This window comes from Camelus dromedarius, chromosome 31 (assembly GCF_036321535.1).
Source record: "Camelus dromedarius isolate mCamDro1 chromosome 31, mCamDro1.pat, whole genome shotgun sequence".
Classification (NCBI taxonomy): domain Eukaryota; kingdom Metazoa; phylum Chordata; class Mammalia; order Artiodactyla; family Camelidae; genus Camelus; species Camelus dromedarius.
This window is the reverse complement of record NC_087466.1, coordinates 24,982,931-25,009,861: the sequence shown is the minus strand read 5'-3', so window position 1 is coordinate 25,009,861 and position 26,931 is coordinate 24,982,931. Positions and strand designations below refer to the sequence as shown.

At 44.6% G+C, this 26,931-nt stretch overlaps 1 protein-coding gene and 1 non-coding gene across 6 annotated transcripts; one reads left to right on the top strand and one right to left on the bottom strand.

Moving 5' to 3' along the window:
* Positions 1-2,586: 2,586 nt before the first annotated feature.
* Positions 2,587-25,708, bottom strand: ZNF84 (zinc finger protein 84). Of its 5 annotated transcripts, none has more exons than XM_064481387.1 (6): positions 25,469-25,644; positions 24,038-24,147; positions 21,203-21,404; positions 14,708-14,950; positions 13,976-14,071; positions 2,587-8,380 (listed from the first exon to the last, which is right to left on the bottom strand). In XM_064481387.1, the coding sequence occupies exons 4-6, from the start codon at positions 14,739-14,741 to the stop codon at positions 6,396-6,398; spliced, it is 2,115 nt and encodes a 704-aa protein (XP_064337457.1). In that variant the 5' UTR covers positions 14,742-14,950; positions 21,203-21,404; positions 24,038-24,147; positions 25,469-25,644; the 3' UTR covers positions 2,587-6,395. The 5 variants fall into 5 exon arrangements, with proteins under 5 accessions (XP_064337457.1, XP_031298260.1, XP_031298263.1 ...); XM_031442400.2 differs by having other exon boundaries at positions 14,708-14,849; positions 25,469-25,642; XM_031442403.2 differs by having other exon boundaries at positions 14,708-14,834; positions 25,469-25,639.
* On the top strand, positions 20,753-20,859 carry LOC116150071 (U6 spliceosomal RNA). The gene has a single exon (XR_004133748.1). It is a non-coding gene; the product is annotated as a U6 spliceosomal RNA (small nuclear RNA).
* Positions 25,709-26,931: the final 1,223 nt, after the last annotated feature.

Genomic DNA, 26,931 nt, shown 5'->3' with positions numbered 1-26,931 from the left:
AACCACTAGAGCTCATCAATGAATCTGGTAAAGTTGCAGGATACAAAATTAACATACAGAAATCGGTTGCATTTCTATACACTAACAACGAATCAGCAGAGAGAAATTAAGGATAGAAAATCCAGAAATAAACCCACACACTTATGGTCAATTAATCAACAAGAAAGGAGGCAAGAATATAAAATGCAGACAAGACAGTCTCTTCAGTAAGTGGTGCTGGGAAAACTGGACAGCTTCCTCTGAAAGACTGAAGTTAGAACATTCTCTAACATTGTATACAAAATTAAACTCAAAATAGATTAAAGACCTAAATGTAAGACCAGATATTAGAAAACTCCTAGAGGAAAACATAGGCAGGACACTCTTTGACATAAATCACAACAGTATTTTTTTCCGAACCAGCTCTTAGAGTAATACAAATAAAAGCAGAAATAAATAAATGGGATCTAATTAAGCTCAAAAGCTTTTGTACAGCTAAGGAAACCATCAACAAAACAAAAAGACAGCCTACAGAATGGGAGAAAATATTTGCAAATGATGCAACCGACAAGGGACTAATTTCCAAAATACGCAAACAGCTCACACAGCTTAGTATCAAAAAAACAAGCAACCCAATCAAAAAATGGGCAGAACACCTAGACAGACATCTCTCCAAAGACATCCAGATGGCCAACAGGCACATGAAAACGATGGCTATTCTGACTGGCGTGAGGCAGTCTCACTGTAGTTTTGATTTGCGTTTCTCTGACAAGTAGTGATGTTGACGTGGGGGAGGCAGGAGGGTGTAGCTCAGTGGTACAGCCGTGCTTAGCATGCATGAGTTCCTGGGTTCAGCCCCCGTACCTCCTTCAAAAACAAATAAATAAACCTAATTACCTCCCCCTCCACAAAAAATAAATAATTTTTTTTAAAAAAAGAATGACTGGCCAGTATGGGACCCCACATACACTGCATCAGACTCAAGGACGCACTTTGCAGCCCAAGGGTGTGCAAGATGATGGTGCCCAGCACAGGAGGACCCAGGACACCTCACACACCTCGTCACACCTGCACCTGAAGCTGCTGTGCTCGAGCGCGTTGGGACAGCCCAGCCCAGCAGCAGTGACCCATCCGTCTGGAAAGGGCGCCAAATCCCTCACCATCAGGGACAGGGACAGAGCATCTTCCACCTCACTGTAAGATACAGATACGCCATGGGAACTGGGCTCCCAGCGCCCGGGGTCCAGCAGGTGGGAGGAGCTGCCATCCCTGCGGGGGTATGTGACACACCATGAGGGGAGGGTGGCCTTTACACACCAGGGCAGGGAGGAGTGAGTGTGAGTGGATCCAGGTGACCCACCCAGGTGCGTCTGGGAGCTTCCTCCCCAGCTGTGATGGTAACTGCAGAAACACAGCAACTCAGGTCCAAGGAGGGCTCAGACACCCTGGGGAATGAGGGTCTGGGCACACCACCAGCCAGAGGTGGTGACAGTGAGGAGACTCTGGACTGGATAACAGGCGAGAGAAAATGACAGCAGGGCTGTGCTTGGTCCCACTGACCTTCCTTCCTCAGTCGCTCCTAAGACATGCCCGACCCTGGGAAAGGACGTAGAGGAGAAGGGTGCACCATGTCATCATGGGGACATGTCACCCGGATCCCTCTTGCGAATGGAAATACTGCAGCCATACCAGTAAACACAGGATGCCGCCGCCATCAAGTCATTGCTGCCACCACCCCCACAGTGAGAGGAGGGAACTCAGGATGGAGACCAGCAGGCAGCCCGGCCCCTGCAGCCACCCAGAGCACTGCCCTTGAGGGGACTCAGGATGGGAAAGCATAGGGCACTGGCCCCGGACAGCTGAGGTGCAGGTCACAGGAGTGACTTCAGTGAGCCCAGACCTTTGCACCTTCCCACACACAGAAAAGCACAAGACTCCCTAACTTGGGATGCCTGGTTTTCTCTACTTAACAGTCATCTTTTGAAGTTCCGGCTACTTGGTCTTTGCTGTAAAACTCGTATATCCTGGCTCCTCCCCCGCCTCTTCAGAGCAGTCCCTCAGAGCGATCGGAGAGGCTGTCATCCCAGACTCGAGGGGTTCGAGGACTCAGAAATGTCCACTGAATAAAACTGTTAACTTTTAGGCTGTGCATTTATTTCCACTGACACTCTTTCTGGAGCGATTTGCTGCCCAGCGGCAGACTCCTCCACCTGCCAGCTTTTTCAGAGTTGGCCTCGGGAGAAGCGCGGCCTCTGCTGAGACTACTCCCTCTCTAGGGCAGCAATCTGCCTCTGGTGACTGGTGACTGAGGGTTCGATGGGCCTGACCATCCAGGCCAAACATGAGACACCCTCATGAGAAAAACTTGCTTCTGTGTCCCTGCGGGTCCAGCCACCATTCCCACAACCTACGGTGCAGGGTGACTTCTGCCTCCAACCAATCTTGCCTTTTTTATCCTTCACCACTTCATGCTGACCCTCGATAAACAGCCTGCACCCCAAACTTCATCGCAGTATCTGCTTCAAGACCCCACCTGACGACACAGCCTGACCCTCCTGTTAGCTGGGAGTCCTCGGGTTGTTGGAAACAAACACAACTGGAGCCCGCTGACGCAAACACAGGGGTTTATTAGAAGAGTATCTGGGCTGTCTCACAGCAGTAGTCCAACAATCACGGCAGAAGGGCAGCGATGGCTCTGGACATCAGACAAGAACCAGACCCTGGGGCTCCCTTGGCCCGGTCCTTGGCTTTGCTTCCACGGTGGCTTCCTTCTTCTCTCACCGCCGACTGTGCTTCTCCAGGTGGTTTCGAAACACAGCCACCTGCACCATTCGTGCTTAGGTTCTAAAGCCTCAGCTGCTAAAAATGTACAGACAAACAAGAGTCCCAGCTTCCCAGCTTTAGTGGGAAAGATAAAACACGCAACGGTTATCTCATCTGTGACAAAAAAGGGCAGGGTCACAGAGGCTGAGCAGGCATTACCAAGGGACAAGGGCATCTCAGTGGCAGCAGATTTGTAAAACGCGTAAGGGGAGATTGTAGGAATCTCAGGGAAAAGAAAGCCAAAAAAAAAACTGTGTAAGAGGAAAGATAAAGTGCTCAGAAACGATGGACAGGCATGAATTGTAATAAAAGTCCTCAATTACCATAACAATATTACACTCTCAGTCCACAGTACGGCAGTGTTCCCACACATGTGTAATCAGATTACACAGGGGTGTGTATTTAGAATTGTGTCTTTTAGCTGCTGTGTGTAAGTGTGGAAAATGGACTGAAAAAGGATGAAAGTAACAGGCAAAAAATGTGCACACAGCTGCAGAGGCCACGGCTGAGCTAGTTTATGAGCACTGAGGCCAGAACTAGGTGCTCAGTGTCTGAAAGCTCGTTGGCCCCAAGTCTGTAGACTAACAAACTCCCTGACACTGACAACCTGGACACACACTGCAGGACGAAATGACCAAATGCCAGAGGTCTCAAGTGTAGAATCCAAAGGCCTCCTGATCTATCTTCTGCTACGTAACGCAGATATTGGCAGAGAAATCCAGTACTTCGTGGGCTCATCTCATCTCAGTGATGCTCTTGAAACCAAAACGTCAGGAACACATGGATCCATACAGACGTAGCTGTGTCAGGGGATATCAGAGTTAAATGCAAGGCAGTCCTGGCACAGGTCTCAAAATTCACAGACTGGACCTGCAAAACACCCACTGCTGAGTGAAAGGAATGCCACAGGGCCTGTCCTCTGCAGGACTGTCTCCGGGCCACAGGAAGAGCCTCGGTGTTGAAAGAGGAGGGATGGACGATGCTTCCTGCACTTGGTGTCCTCAAGTCCTCGATCTCAGCATCACTGAGTGTGAGTCAAGAGATCCTAAATAAATCTGGTCTAACTTTACACTGGCTTGCTTCTTGATATGGTAGGAATCAACGAGGGGGCGGTGGAGACACAGTTTTTGTGGCTACCAACATAGCGTAAAAACCAGCACTCAGGGTCTCCAGCTTCAGGGCCCTTGTGTGACCCTTCAGAAGACAGAGGTCCCAAGGAGCGCCACACAGCATACCTGGGCCCCACATTGGGTATTCGGATAAATGAAAACTCTGGGGCCGGCATCAGCCCTCCCTATGACTAACACCTGACCCCGAGGAAAGAATCTTTTGCTCTTGGGTATTCAATCAAGAGGTAAGCGCTGAAGTTTCATCATTTCGCGAAGGCAGTGCTGAGTCTAACTGCTTAATAGTCAATGGAATAATCTAGAACAGAGCTGAGCAAAATCAGGAAATTTTAAGACAACAGACCCCTGAGCTCAATCTAATGAATGAATCAATCTCTAATAAATCCATCTCTGGGACTAGGAAAGAGAACCAGGGCAGGTGGAAAGAAAAAAAATGGAAAAAACCACGAAGTAAAACAGCACACTGTGAATGTCTGTTCCTTTACAAAGGTCTGTTTCCTCCACCCAGTAAAGTGACTTTCAGGTATTAGAGAGAAAAGTAGGAAGTCCATAAATTTGAGTAGGAGTAATAATTTGGGAAATGAGTTTTTTTTTTAAGTTACCACGTGGAAAAACAGGATTAGCTGGCTGTTGAAATTCTGATGGAGTGGTTCATAAAATTACTCTCATTTACTTAAAGCCCCAACTTTTCAACAATGATGTTAACAATGGTAACTAAAGGAAAAAATATGGCTCAAATCAAAGGAGCAATACACCATAATGACAAAACTTGTGCGTAAGGGAGAGCCTGAGTCTTTCCAAGTTTGGAAATAAATGCTGTACTTGTCTAAATTTCACCATCATACAAAAAATACAGTTAACTTTGTCAAGCAACACTGTAGAGAGATCACTACAAAATTCCAGTTCTCAAAAAGCCAAGGAATGGTTCATGCATTTTCACAGGGAACCACACTTCCATAGTATCAACTGCACAATGTGAAGCTTCCTGTGTGGATGATGCAATAGCTGAAAGGCAGGTGAGACACAAATGTTTCAAATGATGAAACCATGAAAACCTTGTTTCTTAATAACTTGTCCCATAATCAGCGAAACATGCAGGAAGGCAAAATACACTTCCTTGAATACATCAAAAATATATTTCTCACCACAAAACTCTGTGTTGTACACTTTCTGAACAGTGACTCTTAAATACTTGATCTCTCCATTTAATTGTTTACAAGTTATTTTGCAAAAGACCAAAAGCGTTGGCAGCACAGAGTGCCCACGATACTGCATCACAGGACACGGAAACACGGGTCACCCAGCATGGGGATGCACACACCTGCTGCAGGAGGCGTCTCACTGCCAGAGGAAGGGCCCTGCACAGCACCACTGGCCTTGCGTCTGAGTGCCAAGCAGCACAATCCACACACCTCCTTCCTTGGCTCAAGCTTCACTGCTGCTATTCTCCAGTTCTGCCCTTGAATACTATCCACCAGCTTTTCTGTGAACTGTTTCTCAGGCTCTGAGGATGCAGACTTTAATATAAAGCTGGCGTTTGTTACTACTGACCCTTTTATATGCTGACAAATCATAAGGAAAAGGAGGTGTGGCGATACTGGTTATGCTACTTACTGAGTTAGAAGACAAGCCACACTAGTTACCATTTTTACGGTATCATTAAATCAGAAAACACCAGCAGCACGTGGAGTCCGGACAGACTCAAGAGTGATAAGGCATGTACATCCCATGCTCCCAATTAATTATAATGTGCGATTCCAAAACATGAATCACATTCTGTGGCACAGGAAAAGCTAGAGTTACACACCATTCTTACTTAGATGCTCCAATGATTCAATTTATTCACATATTTTTTTAAAACTTCATACTTCAGAGTGAACATTTGTCAACCATTTAGAACTGGGTGTTTGGGAACCCAGGTCTATAAAAAGTGCATGGCTTTCCATTATAGCATTATTTTTAGAAGCTTCTATTTCCAATGTCTTAAATGGTTAGGTCTAGCCACAGGATACAATATGGTGAGGTTGCATGCTGAAGACTGAACCACAGCATTGTCACTGAGTTTCATTCTTGATGGCATTTTCTTATGTACAATGAGCCATCATTTCTTGATGAAAATATTCTGTGTTGTAACTGCAGCATGAATGGAGTTTTCCTTAACTCACTGGAATGGGGTTTATTCCCAGCTAATGAGACCTGCTCTCTGGAAGATTTTCTGATACTCACAGTGTTCCTCTTTGCTGTCACTTTTTTACGGTATAAGGTCTGACTGTGGTTTGAAAGGTTTCTGAAACTCACTGCTTTTCACAGGATCATTCTGCTCTACAAATCCTGACACAATAAACACACTGATATGCTGAAAGCTCTCTCTACGTAACCTCACTCAGTGCTCCTATCCTACAGGAGCACTCAGACATGTGTGATGTGACTATTATCTGAGACATGAGGTAAGACCTCTGTCAACCCCTAGGGTTTCTTGGCTGTGTGAGTTCTCCGGTGATTGATGAGCTGTGACTTTTGGGAGAAGGCTTTCCCACATTCACTGCATTGGTAAGGCTTCTCTCCTGTGTGAATCCTCTGATGGTTAACAAGCTGGGACTTCTGAGAGAAGGCCTTCCGACATTCACTGCACCCATAGGGCTTCTCTCCCGTGTGCGTCCTCTGGTGTGGAATGAGGTGTGATTTCCGAGAAAAGGCTTTGCCACAGGCGCTGCACTCAAAGGGCTTCTCTCCTGTGTGTGTCCTCTGGTGATTGATGAGGCTTGACTTCTCCCTGAAGGCTTTCCCACATTCACAGCACACGTAAGGCTTTTCTCCTGTGTGAGTTCTCTGATGTCTGACTAGCTCTGATTTCTCAAAGAAAGCTTTCTGACAAAGACTGCACTCATAGGGTTTCTCTCCTGTGTGAATTCTCTGGTGGGTGTTGAGCTGTGACTTCTGGGAGAAGGCTTTTTCACAGTCCCTGCACTCATAAGGTTTTTCTCCCGTATGGGTTCTCTGATGAGTTGCAAGACTTGACTTCTCACCAAAGGCTTTCCCACATTCGGTGCATTCGTAGGGTCTCTCCCCTGTGTGAGTCCTTTGATGGGATATGAGGTGTGACTTCTGACAAAAGGCCTTCCCACACTCGCTGCACACATAGGGCTTTTCTCCTGTATGAATTCTCTGATGATTTGTGAGGCTTAATTTTTCACTGAAGGCTTTCCCACATGCACTGCATTCGTAGGGTTTTTCTCCTGTATGAGTTCTCTGATGTCTAACAAGCTGGGATTTCCTACTGAAGGCCTTCCCACACTTACTGCATACAAAGGGCTTCTCCCCCGTGTGCGTCATCTGGTGTGAAATGAGGTGTGACTTCTGGGAGAAGGCTTTCCCACACTGGATGCACCCGTGAGGCTTCTCTCCTGTATGGGTTCTCTGATGGTTAATGAGACTTGACCTCTCTCTGAAGGCTTTCCCACATTCACTGCACTCATAGGGTTTCTCTCCGGTGTGAATCGTCTGATGTCTAATGAGCTCGGACTTCTCAAAGAAGGCTTTTCGACAGTCGCTACATCCGTAGGGTTTTGTTCCCGTGTGGGTCCTGTGATGTGTCACAAGCTGTGACTTCCTGCTGAAGGCCTTCCCACACTCTCTGCACTCAAATGGTTTCTCTCCCGTGTGAATCCTCTGGTGGTTGATGAGATTTGACTTCTCACTGAAGGCCCTCCCACACTCACTGCACCCGTAGGGTTTCTCCCCCGTGTGTGTCCTCCAGTGTGAGATGAGGTGAGACTTCCGGGAGAAGGCCTTCCCACACTCGCCACACTCGTATGGCTTTTCCCCTGTGTGTGTCCTCTGATGGGAGGTGAGCTGTGACTTCTGGGAGAAGGCTTTCCCACACTGGCTGCAGTTGTAAGGTTTCTCTCCCGTGTGAGTTCTGTGATGTGTAATGAACTGTGACTTCTGGGGAAAGGTCTTGCCGCATTTACCACAGCCATAGGCTATCTCTCTTACATGTCTGCTCTGGTGTTTAATGAGACTGGATTTCTTACTGAAGCGTTTCCTACATTCACTGCATTCATAGAGCTTCTCTCCTAAACGATTTCTATGATAAATGATAATCTGTGACTTCCTATAACTAGCTTTATCACACTGACCACATTCATAGTATTTTAGCCAAGTGTCAGTTTCCTCAGGCTTGGTGGGGAGAAACAATTTACCCAGTACATTTAGGTCAGCTGGTTCCATTTTCCCATAATCTGCTTTTGGAATAAGTAAATCTACATGATGTTTTAAAATGAATCCATCTACGTCACCTTCATTGTTTGATTTCCTTAAAGGAATAAAGTTCATGCTCAGATTGAAATGTTTTCCAAATGCATCACATTCATGATCTTGTTTCATATTTTTCAGCTCCTCTTGGTTATCCTTGTGCCAAGTCATATGACCATTTACTTGCAAAACTTGTTCTATGAAGAAAAAAATCCTGTGAATCCTTCTATAGTTGTGCTGACTGAATATAAAACCAGAAATGCTATTTGAGGGGAGGAATAACTTAAAGGCTTAGTTTCCTAGTCTCAAGTAAGTCCCAAGTACAGTATCTGTCCACTAGGTAGTGAAAAAATGTACATGCTGTACACAGGAACCGGCAACAGTACATTAAGTTACCTTTGGTTGCCTTCAAATAACAGTTTATAAAATGGAGAGAATGTGAAAAATACATGAACAGCAATGAGGAACAAAGAAAGGAGGTTGCAGGAAGCACTGATGCAAAGTTCTGAGGAACTAACTCACTCGACACCCACCGAGTACAAACCACATTCCAGGTGGTGTGGGAAGGGCTGGAGTCACAAGACAACAAGCCCCCGCCATTACGAAAAGTACATTCCATGAAAAAAGTAACAAGCAGATAATGTGAAAACCAACACAAGTGTACACTGTGCTGAATACTAAGAAGAAAATCAACAGGTTTGACGAGAGTATATGGCAAAAACTACTTCCAGATTGAAGAATGAGAAATAGTTGTGTACTTCTTCCCATTCTCAAATCTCCTGAAAGTTTTATTTAAACTTATCATATACATGTTCAACATGATTACCAAGAAACCCACACACTGCAAACCCATCATCTTTCAAATACTCTGTTCAGGCACAAAACTTTAAAATCCACGTGTTCTTTCGTGGAAATGCATTCTTAAACTATCCTGACAGCTCAACTGCAGTTTACTGCATGGCTCTATTTCACTTTCCTCACTAAATAAGCACTGATACCAGTGATATCAATGTTTTTTAAAGGTTTACTTTTCATTGATAATCTATACTTGGAACTTTTTCTGAGGTCACGCCTATAGGTACAAAAGACCATCAGTAATGTGAAACACTTTTTAAGGACTGAAATGTCAATAGAAGGCAAAAAAATTTGCAGGAAACCCACAGCTTGCTGTTGACCATATATATTTGGGAGGTAGAAGCAAGGAGATGGAGTTGATATGAAGGGGATTAGGAAAAGTAAACTAACAAGAATTTATCACAACATTGTAAACTGTCTATACCTCAATTAAAAAAAAAAAGTATAAATGTCAAAAAAAAAAAAAAAAAAAGAATGAGCCCTAAGTTTGGAATCTGAGTGATTCAGGGCATTCCAGGGTTAATTACTGAGTTGGGAAGACTGAGGGAAAAGGAGATCTGGAGATTAAAATCAAGAGCCTGTAACAGACAGGGAGAGGGTGGGAAGGCATAAACTGAGAGTGCAAGATTTGCAGATACTGATTGGTATACAAAAAGTAGATAAATAAGTATATACTGTACAGCACAGGGAAATATATTCAATATCTTGTAGTAGCTTATGATGAAAAAATATGAAAATGAATATATGTATATTCATGTATGACTGAAGCATTGTGCTGTACACTAGAAATTGACACAACACTGTAAACCAACTATGCCTCAATTTAAAAAAAAGTCTATGATAGACATCAATTTTGAGACATACATTATGAATTTGAATAAAGTGGCCTCAGGAAATGTGACAGCTGAAAATGGAGTATTTGAAAATTAAATTTATAATTGTGTATTACTTTAAATGTTGCATTATCCAACTAAGTACACATTTGGAAATTTTATCTACCTTCCCCCACATCTTTGCTCAAATTTTTCCCCTCTAGGAAAATGGGATTGCTCTGTATTTGGTCATCGTATATCCCAAATACCTCAACTTTATCACTTTTCTCTGCTATAGTTTAATCCATCTGATTATTTCAATGAAATATCTTTCTAACTGGTTTCTCTGCTTCCAATTACATTTTTCCCTCTATGGTCAGGTTGTACTTTTAAAATGTAAATCATGTAATTTTACATTTATTTAAAATTAGAGCATAGCTCAGTAGGAGTGTGTGTGCTTAGCATGCATGAGGTCCTGGGTTCAATTCCCAGAACTTCCATTAAAATAAATAAATGAGTAAACTAATTACCTCACCACACATACAAAAAATTTACTTTTATTTAAAATTACTTGAGCCAATCTGCACTCCTCCCGCCAGTTTACAAGCAGATCCATGATCCAGCTCCCGCACTCTCTGCAACCTCTGTCTGCCAGGCACCCTGACCTTCAGACACACAGGCTTTCCTCCCGCCTCTCCGTGTCACTGAGCCCCCTTCCTGACGTAATGCACTCATATCTGTCACTCCTTTGGGAAACATGTTCCCCCAGCTCTTCACACAGCCTGTTCACCTCAGTCTTCATGTCCAGGGTTGGCCTCTCCACGTAACTCTCTGTATGGACTGAATGTCTGTGCTCCCCCCAGATTCATGTGTTCAAATCCAAACCCCCAGGGTAGCTGCATTTGGAGATGGAATTTCCAAGGAAGGAAACAAGGTTAAATGAGATCATGAAGGCTGGGGCCCTGATCCAACAGATTAGTGTACTCACCAGTGACGCCAAGGAGGCCCCCTACCTGCACCCACGGGCAGGAATGAGGAAAGACCATGGGAAGACAAAGCCACAAGCCAACAAGGCGGCTGTCTAAGCCAGGAATACAACTCTCACTGGCACCTGAGCAGGCAGCACGTTCGTGTCTGGCTTCCAGCCTTCAGGGTTGTGAGAATGACTCTGCTGTTTAAACTGCCCAGTCTGTGGTGCTTCGTTACAGCGCCTGAGTGGACTAACACTCCTACAGTACCACCTGGTTTACTTCTGCAATAGCCCCTTCAGGGTCTGGGTTTTCTCTTGGTCAGCTGCTAACCTGTTCCTGTTGATCCTCCCACTAGAAAGTAAGCATTACGTGGGCAGGAGTATCTAACTCTCACTACTGTAACCACAGCACCCAGCACAATGCCTGAGAAGTGTAAGGAATCAGCATATATTCAATTTCCTATGAACTGCACAAGCGGTCTGTGCAGAAGAGAGCTAGCACTGGGCCTAAGGCTGCTCTGCACAGACAGGCCTCCTGGCCAGGCTAGCCCACAGCTGGCATTTGGGAACTTGTGTTTGGGGAGTGTTTCCACCATTCCCTAAGTGACAAAACTGGCTCCCTGGGTCTCAACTGTGTACAAATAATATGGTCAGTGCTGAGTGCCTGGTCTCCTTCTGGGTGTATGAAGTGCTGGTGCAGGCAGAGGGCCTACGTGACCACCCCCAATATAAAACCCTGGGCAGAAACATCACATGTGTTACTGTATTCTGAGTGCACCGAGTGAGCTGTGTGGCCCTCCTAGAGTGAGCACAGGAAGCCTGCACACAGACTCCTCTAGACTCAGCTTGGGCCTTTCCCCTTGTGATGCAGCTGTGGGTCCCTGTTGTCACTGCAACAAACCTTAGACGTAAGTACACCTGGACCCTGAGTCTTTCTAGTGACTCTCTGAACACAGCGGAGGTCTCGAAGACCCCAACACACGGTCCTTCTCTGCGTAAATTTTGACAACGAACCCTGAACTGCAAAGTAATGCAACCTGAAGTGCTCAACGTTTAAATTTTGAAAAAAAAAACCAAAAACTGGATGCAAACGTCTCATCTTCTTAACTAAGTTCTATGCTTCTGGAAGGTATTTTCTAGGTCTCTTACTTTTCAATTATTTTTTGCAGTCCCTGAAGTGCTGGGTCTCAATTAATAAGGATGCAAAAATCACAAGAGATTTCTCAAATTACAATTCCACTCCTGGAATACCAAGTTTAAAAACCACACGTACATCACTCTACCGAACCAGTTTCTAGTTATGGGTCCATGACGCTCATTTTTGGGGGGAAAAAAAAGCCCACGTAATCAGACACACATCTGGCTAAAAACACCTGTGTAACAATGGCCTTGTGGAGAGATATTTATTGAATGGGTGTTAGGTGTCCCATAACTTAAGACATTAAATTATAAGCCTTTGTGTCTGTGTGTACAAACAAGGCTCAGGGACCAACAAATGAAAAATTATTCCATACACTGCAGTGGGGTCTGGAATGGGACTTGGGAAGAAGGTGAGGAAAGTGTAGGCTGGAGCAGACAGGAAACATTTCATGGATAGGAGTGCAGTGAAGACAGAGTTTGTGCAGAAAGGATTAGTTTCTAGACAGAGACAGCACCACACAATCAAAAGGTCAGACACAGAGAATAAATATTATGTTTCTGAAAACACTGAGAAATGCTCAAATGGAGCTGACCACAAATCTAGGGGAAGGGAGAACCAGCTGGACAGGCCACACAGGCTCACACTGTCAAGTCCCTGAAGAAGAGGTCCAGCCTGTTGCCTCACCTCCACCTTCAGCTACTTGCAGAGGACACTGCCACTTGGGCCAGTGGTGGGGGCCACCCTGGTACCCACATCTCTCCACTGAGACCTTCCTTGGGCTGCAAGTGCATGCCCCAGGGCTGTGTGCAGGGCCGCTGGACAATCTGGAGCCCTGGTGTCCCCGTAGCAAAGCTCAATCGCTGAGGGGGGAGGGGGACATCGCTTTCTGGTCTTGGGAGGGCTCCCGGCAGCACTGAGCACCAGCCTGTGGCAGCAAAGCCGCACACCCTTCATGGCATCCCCCCCCCGCCCCATCCCACATCCCTTCCCCCCACTGCACAGCGGGGATCACACCCCCATTAACTTCTCGCACTCAGATCAGTATCTCAGGGTCTGCTTTCGAGGGAACCTGCAGTCAGTCCCTGCCACGCAGCAAGTAAGCGGGGGGGGGGGTTCAGTGGGTCTGCGTGGTGCTGGACCTGTCAGAACTCAACACGGTGGTGGGGGGAGAAAACGCACAGAAGAGAACCTGGACCTACCCAGCAACTTGGGAAATTTAGGAAGCGGACATCACAGGCCTAGTTTTAAGTGGGAGTTGAGAAGTCTCTAAAAAGGTGTCTTCCAAAGGGCAAAAAACTTAAATAATTAGAGCAAAATGGTAGAACGAGTTCAATGTACTCCATGGTGTCTAACCCACAGAAACAGCACACCAGAACCTAATTTAAAAAGGGAAGAAATGGGGGGAGGGTATAGCTCAGTGGTAGAGCACATGCTTAGCATGCATGGGGTCCTGGGTTCAATCCCCAGTACCTCCATTAAATAAATAAATTAGCCTAATCACGCACCCCCACAAAACAAAACAAAACAAAACAAAAACAAAAAGGGAAGAAATGGACAAAGGGTTTGGGAGGGATGATGACTGCATTTTCTGGCATGAGACTGAACTCTGCAGGGCAGGTTTCGGCACGTTCAGAGACACCCAAAGTGGGGGAAAATAAAAACCCGCCATGCAGGCACAGGGGTCTCCAACTGCAGGGGAGGGGAGGGCCGGGGAGGTGAGCCAGGCCAGGGGATGGAACACCTAACAGGAAGTCAGAGTCCAGATGTGACAGCCAGGGCATAAACACCATCAGGGCCCCGAGCCTCTGAAAACGTTTCACCTGGAGCTGCGAGCACAGCTGCCCCGTGCGAAAGTGCTTCACCCGAGCGGCCCACGCCGGCTGCTGCGCACCATCACCACGGGTCCTAGAGATTCTGAAAAGAGCTCAGGCACGTGTCAAAGACGCCGACAGCCCGCCCCCGCCCTGCGCCAAGCAGCTGCACCTGACCCCGGTGGCCGGGTTCTCACACTCACCCACGGCATCTGTCCTCGGCGCTCCTCCGTCTCCTACCCACGGCTCTTCCCCCCGCTCCAGCTTGAGGATGACACCAGGCTTTGTCACTCTGTACCCTGTTCAGGAAAATCGCAAAGGCCTTTAGGGCCACTGAAGAATGAGCAGGGTCTGGAATGAGTGGACCCAGTGAAGCCACCCACCCAACTGTGTATCAACAGAGTAAACGATTCTCAACAGAATGAGGATCTTCCCGTGGCTAACAAGGTCTAAGAATCTTTCACTTCTGTTATTCAAGCCCAAAACCACAGACACTTCCGAGGCTCCATCCAGCCTGCCTGGTTCAAATGCAGGCTCCTTCAATTACTAGCGGTCAGTCCTCAGGAAAGTTACTTAAGCCCTCTTTGCCTCAATTTCCTCGTTAGGAAAAAAAAAAAAGGAGAGTCATCATCCCTGCCACACAGGGCTGCTCTGACAAGCACGCGCAGCAGCACACGGGGACCACAGCAAGTTACGGGCCAGAGGTGCCACCACTCCCACCGGTCCTATCAGTTTCAGGGGCTGCACAACGAAATGAAGGCTTCGTTAGCAGTAAGTGAGAGCCAAGCACCTTCCCTGGTGTCCCAGCCCAAGGAACTCTGATCTCCTACATTTTGGTCCAGAATCATTCAGAATACTGGAAGCTCTCCACAACTAAAGAGAGAAAAAGCCAGGTCCTGGGCACAACACGAGGCCCTCTGCGCAGCTTTCCTTACCCAGCGACACCAAGCTGCTGTAGTTCTCCAACATGACATCCCTGTACAAGTCCTTCTGATTGGGCTCCAGCAGCTGCCATTCCTTCTGGGTGAAGTCCACAGATAAGTCTTCAAAGGCAAACGAGTTCTGTAAGACACAAGCCTGGGGATCAGGCGCAGGCGTCAGGACAGGAGGTGGGATGGCAGGCTCGCGGGGGAGGGGTCAGGCGCAGCTGCTCAGGGGGTCGGCGTTCAGAAGGAAACCTGAAAGACGGTCCAGAGAAAGTATCCATTTTGAGCAAACAAGAGAGAAAGACTTAAAAATGGACAAAGCTCAGGTCACTGCTGGACAGAGTAAATCTGTGTCATGGGAGTCCCAGAAAGAGAAAAGAAAAAGCATGGTGAAAAAAAAGTTTCAAGAAATGACAGCTGAGTGCTCCCCTAAATTTGGCAAAAGATACAAGCCTACAGATTCAAGAAGTTCAGTGAACCCACAACTGGACAAACACAAAGAAATCCATGACCGGTCGCATCATAATCAAATTGCTACAAAAAGAAAAGTCACATCACTTCCAGGGAACAGTGATTCAAATGACTGCAAATGACTTGTTGAAAAGCGCAGAAGGAAGTGCTGAAGGAAGACCCTGTTGACCCAGAATTCTGTGGCCAGCTTAAACATTCATCAGGAGTAAGTGTGAGATAAGGTATTTCTTTACAAAGAAAAACTAAGAATGTAAGGGCAGCAGACTTATTTTAAAAAAATAAGCAGAATATTTGAATACATTTTAATAGAGAAGATAGAGACATGGCTAATAAGTACATGAAACGATGATCAACCTCATTACTTCTTAAGGGAATGCACACTGAAACCACAATGAGACACCACTTCACAGTCACTGGGATGACTGATCAGAAAGACAGACAAAACAAGATTATACTGTGTAGCACAGGGAAATATATACAAGATCTTGTGGTAGCTCACAGCGAAAAATATGTGACAATGAATATATGTATGTTCATGTGTAACTGAAAAATTGTGCTCTACACTGGAAATTGACACAACTGTGTAAACTGACTATAACTCAAAAAAAAAATGTTAAAAAAAAAAAAGACAGTAACAAGTGTTGGGAAGGACGTGGAGAAACTGGAACTTCATGCTGGTAGCAATAAAAAATGACACTGGAACTGTGGCAGTTTCTTAAAAAGTTCAATATAATTTTACTTTTACGTACATACCCAACAGAAATGAAAACACAGGCTCATACAAAAACTTGTACCCAGCAGTTCATATTAACGTTACTTTTAACGCCAAAAAGTAGAAATAATCCAAATGTCCATTAAGTAGTGAATGGATAAATAAAAAGTCACATATCCATACAATGGAATCCTCTTTTACAATAAAAACTTCTAACCTAATACATAGATGGACCTCAAAAACACTATGCTAATTGAAAGAAGCTAGACACACAAGATGACACATTTACAGAAAGCCATCTGTGTGACACATACAAGCAGGAAACCCATACAGAGAGCAAGCAAATTCGTGGCTGCCTCAGACTGGGGGTGGGAGAGGGGCTGACTGCAAATGTCACAAAGACTCTCTTGGGGTGATGGAAACTTTCTAAGACTGGACAGTGATGATGGCCTTCTAAAACTGGATTTACACAACATAAAGTTACTGGGGAAAAAAAAAATCACTGGATTGCACACTTAAAATAGGTAGATCCTACTGAGGTTGTATTGCAATAAACTGTTAAAAAGAAAATATAACAATACATTTATGCCAACATATTTGACAACTTAGATGAAATGGATTTATTTCTTCAAAAACAATGTACTCAAAAGTGACACAAGAAAAAAGAAAGTCTGAATTAGTCATAACTCTTAAAGGAACTGACCCCCAGAATTTAAAACCTTCCTTCAAAGAAAACTCAAGGTCTAGATGATTTCAGAGGTGAATTCTTTCCAATGTTTAAGGAATAAATAAAACGACCTCACATAAATTATTTCAGAGAACAAAGAAAGAGTGCAGACTACTCAACTCATTTTATAAGGCCAGCAGAGCTCCGATCTCAAATCAGACAAGAACGCAAGAGGAGAACATTATAGGCAAGTAACTCTTACAGAATCAAAATTCCTAACAAAATATTAGCAAATCGAATCTAGCCATGCATAAAAGGCATAATATGGCCTGATCAAATGAGGTTTCCTTCAGTAGTGCACCATACTCATTCAGACATCATTAAGTCATACTAACAGAATAAAGGAGAAAAAACATTACCACTTCAACAGATGCAGGAAAGGCGTGTGAGGAAAAGCTGTTCATCGTGAAGTATTATCAACAAGCCAGAAACAGAAGGAAATCTAATCTGATAATCACAACCTACAAAATATTGACAGCTAGCGTCATACTTAATGTTAAACCACTAAATACTTGCTCTCTGAGGACGAGAATATGGTCCAGCAGAATTCTCTATGACTGAAACTTTCCACATCTGCACCATCTAATACAGTAGCCACTGGCCACCAGCATCCACCGAATGCTTCACAGGTGACTAGCAACTGACTTTTTAATTTTAATTAATTTAAACAGTACGTGTAGCTAACGGCGACCTGCTGTATAATAAAGACAGTCAGTTCTTTGTCCCAGGATCCTGGGATAGAGCGTCTAAAGCCTTGGAATCTCCCCAGGGACTGGCACTTCCTTTGTTATTGGTGGTGGCCCCCCACCCCCTAGTTTGATGAGAGGCCATGTGATTAGAGAGTTGGGGCTTCGAGCCAGAGGCTATCAGTGCAACCTCCAGGGAGGGGAGCCAGCTGGAGAATGAGTTCAGGCCCCATGGCCAGTGATTTTACCATTCGCACCAATACAATGAACACCCAGTAGGAACCCTGGATACTGCTGCCTCGGGTAGCTTCCTGCTTGGTAAAGGCAGACAGATGCCAGGAGGGGGTGAGTCCCAACTCCATGGGGAAAGGGCGCAGACCTCCACATGTGGGACCCCCAGACCTCACCCTGCGTCTCTCCATCTGGCTAGTCCCAGCTTGTGTCCTTTACAATAAAACCGTAGGCTTTAGGTACAGCACTTTCCTGAGTCATGTGAACTGTTCCCACAAACCTGAGAGGGGTCATGGGAAGCCCCCAAATCTGCAGCCAGTGGGTCAGAAGTGCAGGTGGCCTGGGGGCTCCCAAACTTATGGCTGGCAAGTGAAATGAAGGCACCCTTGTGGGGGACTGCACCCCCAAGCTGCAGAGGCTGTGCTGACTCCAGGCGGCTGGAGTCAGGGGTGAGAGTAGCTGTAATGTGCTATGCAGTGGACAGTGACCGCCTAGGGAAAGGCAGGGGTGTTCCTAATGCCACTTCTGTCCACCAGGTACTGCGGGGTCAGGACTGACCAGGAGGCCAGTACAATAAAATGCAAGGACAAAGTGTAAATGCTGAAAGGAAGACGTAAAACTGTCACAGATGGGATGACTGCCTAAACAACAACCAAACAACCCTAAAAACACTTAGAATTAGTTAACAATGGATATCCTTCGAGACCACACCAAAACTAATCAACTGGTCTCACACAGATGAGCTGCCACGTAGAATCTTCAACTTTATTAATGAACCTCTCACATTCTGTTATATTAAAATCTACCATTTTATCTGGCCCTTTAAATGTATCATTTACTCATTAATGACTTTATAAATCATGCAACGGTCATGTGGAAAACACTGGCCCTGAGTTTCAATCTTCTCACAAAAAAATGGCTTTACCAGTTAATTGTCAATATTTAACACAGAAATCATTCCAATTTTACTAAACCCTTACAGAATACGGAAGCAAGAACATAACTCTAAACTTTCTAATTCTAGCATGACCTTGATAACAAAACCCAATAAGGATACTGCAGGGGAAGAGCAAAGGCCAACTTACACCTGAACACTGATGTAAAAATCCTAAACAAAGTCACCAAACTCCTACACTGAGCAGTATATAAAAGAGAAAATACATCAAGACTGGAGTTTAAGCTGGAGTTTATCCCAAAACTTCAAGGCTGACTTAACAGTTTTTAAAAAAACAATGATAGTCACTACCTTAACAGATTAAGAAAAAGCATATAATCACTTCAATATCTGTAAATGGAAGAATGTATATTGCAAAGAACTACAGATAACAGAAAAATCTAGCACAGTTTTTAAAAAGCATGTTAAAACTTTTCAAAAAGGACTAGATTTCCCAAGGAAGAAGTAACAGTATGAAAAATAAGAAGATGAAACAAAGAACAAAATGAACACACCAAAATTGAAGAATAATCAGTATTTATCTGTTGTAGAAAGTTTTAGCAAACTAGGAAGTCAGTGGAATTTTTTTCTCCTGAAAAAAAAAAAAAAAGCATGACTGATATTTTTCTGAACATGGAAAAATCTAACCAAATCTAAAGAAAAATTATTAGAATAAGTAAATGGGCTTAAGAAGTTCCTGGCTACCAAGACAATATACAAAAAATCTGGTATAGTTCTGTGTTTTGGCAACAAAAACTTTTAAAATTAGTAACTAACTTGTAAGATAATAACTAAGTTTTATAACATTAACTGAAGGTCTGGGGCAGAAAATGTACAAAGTGAGCCTTGATCTACCTTGTCATGCTAGTAAGCAGCATTCTAGTTAAAAATAAGGAAGAAATGTTAGCAGGAGGATGCCAGCATTTTGCAGTCCCTAATGAAACAGTCCACCTGGGCAGGAGTCACATAAAGCTGTCAGCAAGACAGACAAGCAGACCGTATGCACATCCCAAGAGAAGCATGTGCCATGACCTCTGAAGCATTCCTGCCAAAGTCAACCCTGGATCTGACCAAGCCTGCAGAGCAGATCTGTCCCATGGAACTTTCTGGATGATGGGAATGCTCTTTATCTGTGCTGCCCGATTCGTGGCTGCCCAACCTGTGGCTGCCAAGCCCTTGCACGCTGGCCTCTGTGACTGAGGGATTTACTTTAATTAACTTGGATGTGGTGGGGCTTCGACACTGGACAGCCCAGCCCTGCAGCTGCCGATTCATAAGAAGTGGGTGACGGACAGGTTAACACTGCAGGGGTGTGGTTAGCAAAATGACGACACAACCCACTGCAGCATCTATGCAAAGGCTTCAGACAGTGGAAACTACAGATAAATGGCCTGGTTTCTTCAACAAGTACCTGGCGAGAGAAAACTAGAAAGCGCCAACGGATTAAGAGACAGCTCAATCAACTGCACCGTATGAACTGTACTGAGATTCTGATTCAAACAAACTACAAACAACTTACAAATCTATGAGAACTGGAAATTGGATACTGCCTGGATTCAGTGATATTAAGAAGCTACCTTAATGGGAGAGAAGTCTGCAACTGCGATGAGTCTACAAACAAAACGTTAAGTGACAGAAGCAAAACACAAGACGGCACACAACAGCAGACAGAAGCAAACTGCGGGGTTCAAGAGTGAAGACCACAGAGGAGTGAAGTTAGAAAGAAGAGCAGGAAGGGTTCTAAAAGTCGGGGTCCTGGCCCCCTCTGTCGGGGGAGACGCCGTGATCGGGACAGGGCACAGGCGGGCCTTATCTGGGCTGGGAATGCTCTGGTTCTTGAAACGATACTGTGGTTTCAGGATGTTCATTTGATGATACGTTAAGCTGCATTTCTACATTTTATGAACTTTTCTGCTTGTGGATTCTGCTTCACAATCAAAGAGGTCAACAAATAAATTTAATTATGGGGACTGAGTTCTGCTCTGGCATCTTCCCCTTGGGTCACACACAGGGGAAAACCATGAAAAATGGCTACAACCATAACTGTGTATTTATTACAGCATTTCTCTTTAGAGACGCCCACTTATTTATTTAAAGGCTTCATCAAGGAATGGCCAACAAATACTCACTTTCTATGAAAAATCAGTTTGCTTTTTCATTTGGCTAAAGCAACTCATATGAACATACTTATTGATTACACCTGCCAAAAATTTGAGACCCTAGTTTACAGCTCAAATTCAATAATTATGCAGGACACTATGGCTTAGAAAAATCCAAACTCTAAGACCTTCTCATGCTCGCTTCGGCAGCACTTATACTAAAATTGGAATGATACAGAGAAGATTAGCATGGCCCCTGCACAGGGATGACATGCAGATTTGTGAAGTGTTCCATATAAAAAGATATAAAAAATTTCTTCTGTATAGCACAGGGACTATATTCAATATCTTATAATAACCTTTAATGAAAAAGATTATGCAAATGAATATATGTATGTATATGCATCACTGAGACATTATGCAGTTCACCAGAAATTGACACATGATAATTGACTATATTTCAATTAAAAAAAACTCCTCAAGGCCCTATAGTTAATACACCACTGCTTCAGTTTTGTCCCAACCTGGATCTTCCATTATTTTCCCCTGATTTCTCAACCACTTACTCCTTTCTTTTTCACTAGAAGACTAACATGCCTCTTCTAATCCCCCGGGAAAATAATGAAGAATAAACCCCAACTCACTGGTAACGTGGTCATTTCAGCTGCCTGTTCGAGAAGGTTAGCAAGTCCGAGATGTGTTCTATCCTGTGTCCTCTCTTCTGCCCCAGAGCCCTCGTGCGAGGTCTTGGCAAGGTATTCTACAGCAAGAATGAGTTCCTGACTCCAGGAAATCCTTTCTCGTCTCACAGGAGCAGGCTTATTGTGGGGAACCAGGATCTGCAGGCTGAGGAACAAACAGACTTCAACTGGTATATTCACAATGAGCCTAGAATCTTTTCTCTTGCTAAGAACTAGGAGTTCATGATCATCCGAGGCTGGAGCGTGTTTTCTATATGACAGAAACAGGGCAGCCAGGGACAGAAGTAATATAGCATAAAAGAACAGCAGAAGCACACAGATAAAGAAGAACCAGATGTAAGTAATTCAGAGATCCAGACAATGGTCACTGTGCACAATGAAGCATAAATCAATTGACAGGGTGCTTGAAGGACAAGGTACCTCCATTTTAAGCAGATGGAATTTTGAAAAGCTTTTGTGATTTGTAGTAAAACAGACTGGGGTTCAATCAACATTTTCCCTTTACTGGCTATGTGACATCGGGCAAAAACAAACAAACTTAATCTTTCTGAGCCTTAGTTTCCTATTAAAATCTTCTATAACTTTCCTAATTTATGTCTGCCAATTCTATTCACTTTCTGAAGGAAGTATCTTAAACTCTCTCAGTGTGATCATAGATTGCTCAGTTTTTCCTTGCAATTCTGTTGATGTTTGGATTATATGTTTAAGGTTATGTTATTTGATGCTCTATCACTGAGCTATACCCTCCCCCCACCCTAATGAAAATTTTTGAACAAAATTTAAGTATCTGGTCACATTTCAAAATAGTTTTTTGGGGAGAAGGTATAGCTCATCAGTAGAGGGTTGTTTAGCACACAGGCAGGTCCTGTGCTCAATCCCCAGTACCTCCATTAAAATAAATAAACCAACCGACCAACCAACCAATCAACCTAATTACATCCTCCCCCACAAATTTTTTTAAAAATAGTTTTTGTTTTCTTCTCACTATGCAAACCATCTTTCCAGATCAATAAACATAGTTCTGTAAGATCAACAGCTTTCTTATTTAAACCAATAAAAAGGTAGAAAGTAAAATCTACCCATAACAGGAAAAAACACATAAAACATATAAAAATATCCTCGACAAGAAACCTGTAAGATCTATCTGAAACAAACTATAAACACCAATAGGGATTATGAAAATAGACTTCACACATGTACAGTTTGGGCTTGTTCTGGGATAGGAAGGCTTCACGTAAGAAAGACAACTTAGCCCTAATGATTCACGTCTTTAGTCAACTCCAATCACAATCTCAGGAAGTTTTTCTTTAACAAGCGACTCTAAAGTTCACTTGGAAGAAAAAAGGTTCAGGAACAGCTTGGACACTTTTGGAAATACAAAATAATGAATGTAAACAGGCCCATGTAATATTAACATATATTATAAAGTTATAAGAATCAAAAAAGTATTTGGCACTGGCTCCAGAAAAGATACACAGATAAAGATAAATAAAGCATAATGGTCCAAATATTTTAAAATTTAAGGTGCCATAAATGTGGCATTTCAAAGCCAAAGTAAAACCACATTACCTGATGAACGGGAGCAGTGATTAACACTTAAAAGAAAGGGGGTTAACTACCTCACACATTACAACAAACTACAGTGAACCCTTGGACAACTTGGGGGCTAGGGACGCCAACTCCCCACCTCCACGCTGCGCATAAGAATATCCTCGTATCATTTTAGTCTGTCCTCCATATCTGCAGATTTGACCAACTTCCCTCTGATCGCGTAGTATTTATTGAAAAAACTCTGCATGTAAGTGGACCAATGCAGTTCAAAGCCTATTGTTTGAGGGTCAACTGTACTTCCAGATGGATTAGAATTTAGAATAATAGAAACCACGACAGTGCCTAAAGAAAACCCAAGAGAGTATCTGTGTAATTTGGAGGAAGATTTCCCTATACATGACACAAATGCAAAAACCATGTAATTTTATGTAAAGTCAATGAATGTAAAATTTAAGATTTTACATTTAAAAATGTAAAAACCTGTTTGGTGTTAAATAATCAATCATAAACACACACACACACACACACACACACTCTAAGAGCAAGAAAATATACCTACAATAAAAATGTCATTTCCTCTGCATTACACTTTCATTTCATCTTACATAATAAAAACTTCAACATTCTCATGAATAAAACTACACTGACATTCAAACCATTTCCTTAAGCAGACAGCCAAATTCACAATGTGATTTAAAACTTTCCTTTGTAGGGGGAGGGTATATCTCAGTGGCAGACCACATGCTTAGCATGCAGGAGGTCCTGACTTCGAGCCCCCGTACCTCTGTTAAAAAAATAATAATAATAAATACATAAATAAACCTAACTACCCCCTAAAATTTTTTTTTTTAATTTCCTTTGTAATTTTGTCAAAAACTACTTGTGGAGTATAGCTGCATTTCATTGGAGACTTATCAACAGCAGAGACATGTCGAAATGAGGAAGAGTTGGCAGAGAACACACAGAGTCGAGCATTTCAGGTGGACTAAGTGTGATAAGCCATCAGTGTGGTAGTTGTAAAATCTTTCTGACATTTGTTACTCTGAACATACAGACTCGACCTTACTTTACTCTGATTTAGACAAATGTTTTTGCAAGTTGGCTCTTGAGGGAGAAGTCACCCCTTGAATGCTCTGTTGCATGACTCTTGGGTGTCCCTTGAGCAGATGAAGCCTAAGCCCCTCCCTGTACAGTGCGGCCCATTTTAACCTCATGGTGTGTCTTTACCGGGGCAGTTTCCGGCACAGCGCTGAACTCTCCCCGTGAGCGCTCACATTTGTTTTCAGAAGGAAGGACCATCTTCATCATCATCGGGTAGTTCCACTCAGCATCAGGTTCTGCGAGATTTCAAGGGAAAGGTGAAAGCAACGTTTACTTCCACTTACTGCGTGCCGGAAATCCTCTACAGCATACTGTCTTTCTGATGCATTCAGCGCTCATTGCTGAGGCAACACACGCAGAAGTGGCAGTCTGGACCACTGGTGCCACACAGTCCACCCCAGAGCCGTGGCCACAGCCCCTCCAAGCAGAGGAGGGAGGATGAGGAGCTAAGGCCTCGGGAGTCCCTGTTTACATCTCTGGTTCAAGCATGATACAGTTTCCCATCCAGAAATGAGGGCACCAGGGCCCAAGAAGGACAAAAACGAGAGAAAGATAAATTCTCAGGGGCCAGTTGAAAAAAAACTCCCCCGATTGTACATCCCACTTGGGACAAAATATTTCAGCTTAACGTATTTGTGATATATTGTAATGGCTTTAAGCAGGACATGTGGCATATTCCCAATTTTGTTTTTTAAAGGCAATAAATATGTATTAAAAACATACACATAACTACTGACTAAAAGAAAAGCACGAAATGTTAGCAGTGACTATTTCCTGTCGAAGGGCTCATGAACGACTTTCATTTGAAAAGATGATACTCTAAACGGACCACAGCGTAAATGTTAAAATACAACATATTTTAAACCCAAGAGAACAGGCAAGCGGAGCATTGTCAGTCCAGCATCATGTGGTTGAAACAAATTAAACAGCCAATAATAATTAAAATAAAGCAAATAACGGATGTTTTAATGACAGCAAAAGTCATCAGAGCTAGGGGGGAAAGGGATCATTTCTTTCCATGCCCTCCTTTTTAGGATGACAAGCGTGAGACCAGAAATCGTGAGTGACTGTTCCAAGGGCAGAGGTGGATCAGAGTCGGAGACAAGGGCCCCACCGCGCCAGCCGCGGGCACAAGTTGTCCAGGGTTTTTGTTTCTTAGGAGACAAGCCCTGGGAGGGAGAGTTGGGGAGCATACTGGTAAGGGGGAAGCCGGAGGACCAGGCTGGGGAGCAACCACAAGCCCCGCGGACACTCCCCGGCCGACGCCCCGCGCGACCAGCCCCGCGTCCGGCCCCGCAGCCGCACCCGCCGGGCTCGCGGCCGGAGACCCGCGGGGACACACGTGCGGAGCCACCGCCTCAGAAAGCGCGTCTGGAAGGAAACGACCGGCGCGTGAGAGCCGGGGCCGTGGCGCGCCGCCTCCCCGACACCCGGACGCCGTCAGGGCGCGTCGGCCGCCGCCCCGCACCCCACCGCGGACGCCCACGGGGGCCCCAACGCCACCCCAGGCCCTCCCCGCAGCTCCGCCGCCCGCCCCCCGGGAACCCGGCCCCGAACCTGCAGAGTCCGCACGGCACCCCCAGACCTCGGACGACGGACGCGCGGGGCCGGGGCCACGGGACCGCCCCGGCCCGGCCCGGCGCGATGCAGGCGGCTCCGCGGGTTCCTGACAGGCCGGAGCCGGACTCCGAGACAGCGCGCGCGCGCGCGCACGCGCACACAGGCCTCGCGCGCGGCGGCGAAGGACAAAGAAGGGGCGCGACCGCCCCGCTTCCTGGGGCCGCGCGCGCGCGAGGAGGGCGCTGCCGAACTCCACTTCCCAGGAGGCTCCGCGGCACGCGGCGTGTGGGTCGCAGGTCCCCAGGGGGCGGGGGCGACCGCGGGCGCGAGCGGCGGGCACGCGCGTGGGGGGACGGCGCGGGTGAGGGCTTCCGGGACCCCGGGATGCGGGTCAGACACGTAGATGGGCGGTGGCTGGGGATGGACAGACGGACAGGCAGACCGACAGAGATGATAGATACGATAGACAACCGCTCAAGAATTCAACCGAGGGAAAAAAAATTAACACTTGTTGGACAGTAGATAGGCAAAGCAGAAAACAAGTGAAGCTAGTCCATAATTCAGATGCTGTGGGGGAAGTTATGAATAAGTCACTATCCCGACTTCTCAAGAAAGACAATGAAGGGCAGGATGAAAAAAGAGGACCACAGACACGTGGGAAATTGAATGAGAATCCTCTCTGTGCTAATAAATGCAAAATTCTTTGTGACACAAATGATTCCCAAGGAATAGTGTCAAGTTTGACCCAAGAAGCGGGAAAACCTAAACGTGGGTAAAAGCGAAGACAATATTAGAAATTATTTGTCAAAAATCATCAATCGTTGAGTTTCCAGTGGATTCTTTCGAACATCCAGTGATCAGAGAATTCTTAATTAAATAGCTTCAGAGGAATTAAATAGAAAGTTTTCTATTTATTAAATAGCATAGAGGCACCAAAATCGATAAGTGTATAATTTGAAAAGGAAGCTCAGACAAAACTTGATTAGTTGCTGCCCATTCAAAAATACTGAAAAATTATCCATAGAGAGAAGCTGGCAATATTTTTGTGGAAGTAAAAATACATTTGTAGACTAGAAACCAAGTGGACTCTATTCTGGAAATATAAGGACAATCAGGGTATACAATAGTATAAATAAATAAGTCAAGGGGAAAATAGAATTATCTCAATAAGATGAAAGAAAATTTTAAACTGAAAAATACATTCTAGGTTTTAAAAATAATTAGAAAAAGTTGTTTCCTAATTTAATATGATGAAAAATATAGACTTCAACCATGAAGCCACTATGCTCCTTAAAGGTGGAATATGAGGAGGAGTTCGGAACAAGGTCTGAATACCCAAGATCAAAAATTTTTAAACTGAACTAATACTTAAAATGCAGAACACAAGTGTTACCAAGTCCAAACTCATTCTGCTTGCCGCACGACAGGCCAATAAATTGGGAGCCAAGGTACTGGGGCAA